The sequence below is a fragment of the Pteropus vampyrus genome, unplaced genomic scaffold (genome assembly GCF_000151845.1).
Source record: "Pteropus vampyrus isolate Shadow unplaced genomic scaffold, Pvam_2.0 Scaffold952, whole genome shotgun sequence".
Classification (NCBI taxonomy): Eukaryota; Metazoa; Chordata; class Mammalia; order Chiroptera; family Pteropodidae; genus Pteropus; species Pteropus vampyrus.
The window spans coordinates 21,149-23,479 of record NW_011889733.1 but is presented as its reverse complement, the minus strand read 5'-3'; the positions used below and the strand labels follow the sequence as shown (position 1 = coordinate 23,479).

The 2,331-nt window shown below is 39.8% G+C and overlaps 1 protein-coding gene across 1 annotated transcript; it reads right to left on the bottom strand.

Moving 5' to 3' along the window:
* Positions 1-1,380: 1,380 nt before the first annotated feature.
* Positions 1,381-2,331, bottom strand: LOC111734297 (olfactory receptor 18-like). Its single transcript, XM_023526483.1, has one exon. The coding sequence runs from the start codon at positions 2,209-2,211 to the stop codon at positions 1,381-1,383; it is 831 nt and encodes a 276-aa protein (XP_023382251.1). The 5' UTR covers positions 2,212-2,331.

The following is a 2,331-nucleotide window of genomic DNA, read 5'->3' as shown; positions in this document are numbered from 1 at the left end:
AAAGATTTCCCCTTTGCTGAAGACATGGTTAGAAGATAGGTTAAAAGAAGATAGGGTTAAATCTATTCATAATGACTTGGTTGACTTGAAGATCTACAGGGACAGTTAGAATCACGCAGCCCCTGGAAATATCATACCACTACTTTAAACCTCAATTATATACCCTCGATCAAGATATACCATTACAATCTCTTTTATCATGAGATCACTTTGCATTCTTCCAAATTATTTCCCATATTATGATTTATCAGTCACAGTTCAATCAAGAAGAGAAACCACACTAGTTATTTAATGAAGATAATTTCATATAGGTATGGTTATGGATTTGAAAGATGAAAGGCAGGAAAGGAAAAACATAGTAACACAGTGTCATAACTGCAGGAAACAGTGAGGCACCATAGTCTAAGGAGTAAGGAGTATGTGTGCCCTTTACTGGCCCACACTGAAAGAACCTAGAGAGAACCCAGATGGAAAAAGAGGAATAGTTTAAAGATTCCCAGCCCCCACAAGAGCATCCCAACTTACAATATAAATGGGTAAGTTTGGAACAGAAAACAATAGCTTAATATCTAGCACAGAGGAACAGCTATAGAGTATGGATGGAGAGGGTGTTGAAAAAAATATATTACCAGGAATATGAGGGAAAAAATCCCTTTGGCTGTTACTAAGGCAACTCTTTTGTATCATCTCCTTTATGAGCTCTGATCACTTTCAGATCTTCAGGACCTAATAATAAATACTAAGGAATCCAAGACATACAAGTCATCTTTAAATAAATGACTGACAAAATTCAGTAGTCCTCATCTTGGCTGGATATTAGAACCACGTGGGCTGCTGTTAAAACAATTCATGATATTTTCAATCTCTAGTCCAATTAAATCGTAATCTATGGTGATGGGACTCAGGGATGAAAATTTTTAAAGCTCATCAGGTGATTCAGGTAGGAAGCATAGATTGAGGACCAGTGACACAAATTCTCTCACACAATCTGAATTTAAACAAAGTCAATGTTTTATGGAAAATAGGCATAGATGGTGAAAATGGTTGAGAATCATATATAGCCATGTATTCAAAAGAGAGTTGTAAATTTCTACAGCATGCCTGGTTCACAAGCGACAAATACATGATATTCCGATTGTAATTAAACTCAATTATTCAGCAATTTTGGCATACATAGGATCAAAAAATAGTCCCTTAATCTCATCAAAGATGTGCCAAAATGAGCAACTTTCAGATATAATTGATCAAAAGAAATGAAAACCATGAGTTCCAAAACTTGTGTGCCAAAGGAGGCATGTTTATCTATTCCAGATGTTTGGTTTTGCAGAATTTCTAATCCATAGACCAAAAATTGGGGGGAGGAGGGAGGAAGTATTGAAACTATGTTGTTCTGTTGAGGAGCCTCTGCAAGGCTCTCTTGATGTCCCTGTTCCTCAGACTGTAGATGAAGGGGTTCATCATGGGGGTGACTGTCGTATACACCACTGAGGCCACTGCACCTTTCTTGGGAGAATGTGAAACAGTCGAACTAAGGTACACCCCAAGGCCTGTTCCATAAAATAAGCAAACAACTGACAGGTGAGAACCACAGGTAACGAAGGCTTTATACTTCCCACTTGATGATGAGACTCTCAGAATGGAGGAAACAATTTTATAGTAAGAGAAAATGATCCCTGAGAGTGGAATTCCACCAAAGATGGCACCAAAAATATAGATTAATATGTTATTGGTGGAGGTATCATTACAGGCCAGCTTGAGGAGTTGAGGAGGGTCACAGAAGAAATGAGGAATTTCCACATTTGTGCAAAAGGAAAGTTGTGACATCAACAAGCAGTGCAGCTGAGAGTTCATAAGGCTAATCAAAAAGGACCCTAGAACCAGCAGGCTGCAGAGGCGGGTGTTCATGATGACCGGGTAGTGCAGGGGGTAACAAATAGCTACAAACCGGTCATAGGCCATCACAGTTAGAAGTGTACTGTCCAGACATACAAAGAGACAAAAAAAAGACAATTGAATCAGGCAACCAGCATAGGAAATGACTCTGCTGTGAGTTTGAATGTCCAAAATCATCTTGGGGATGGTGGTAGAAGTAAAACCAATATCAGCCATGGACAGGATGGAGAGGAAGAAGTACATAGGGGTGTGGAGGTGGGAGTCAGAGCTGACAATCAGGATGATGATCAGATTCCCCAGGATGGTGACCAGGTACATGGACAGGAAGAGCCCAAAAATTAGAGGCTGCAGTTCTGGATCATCTGAGAGTCCCAGGAGGAGAAATTTCAAGACACCTGTTATGTTCTGTGGTTCCACAGAGCACAGACACCTTTTGGA

Bases quoted from the DNA above. Each gene is read 5' to 3' on its own strand.
- LOC111734297 (XM_023526483.1), bottom strand. From the start codon at position 2,211: ATGTACCTGGTCACCATCCTGGGGAATCTGATCATCATCCTGATTGTC.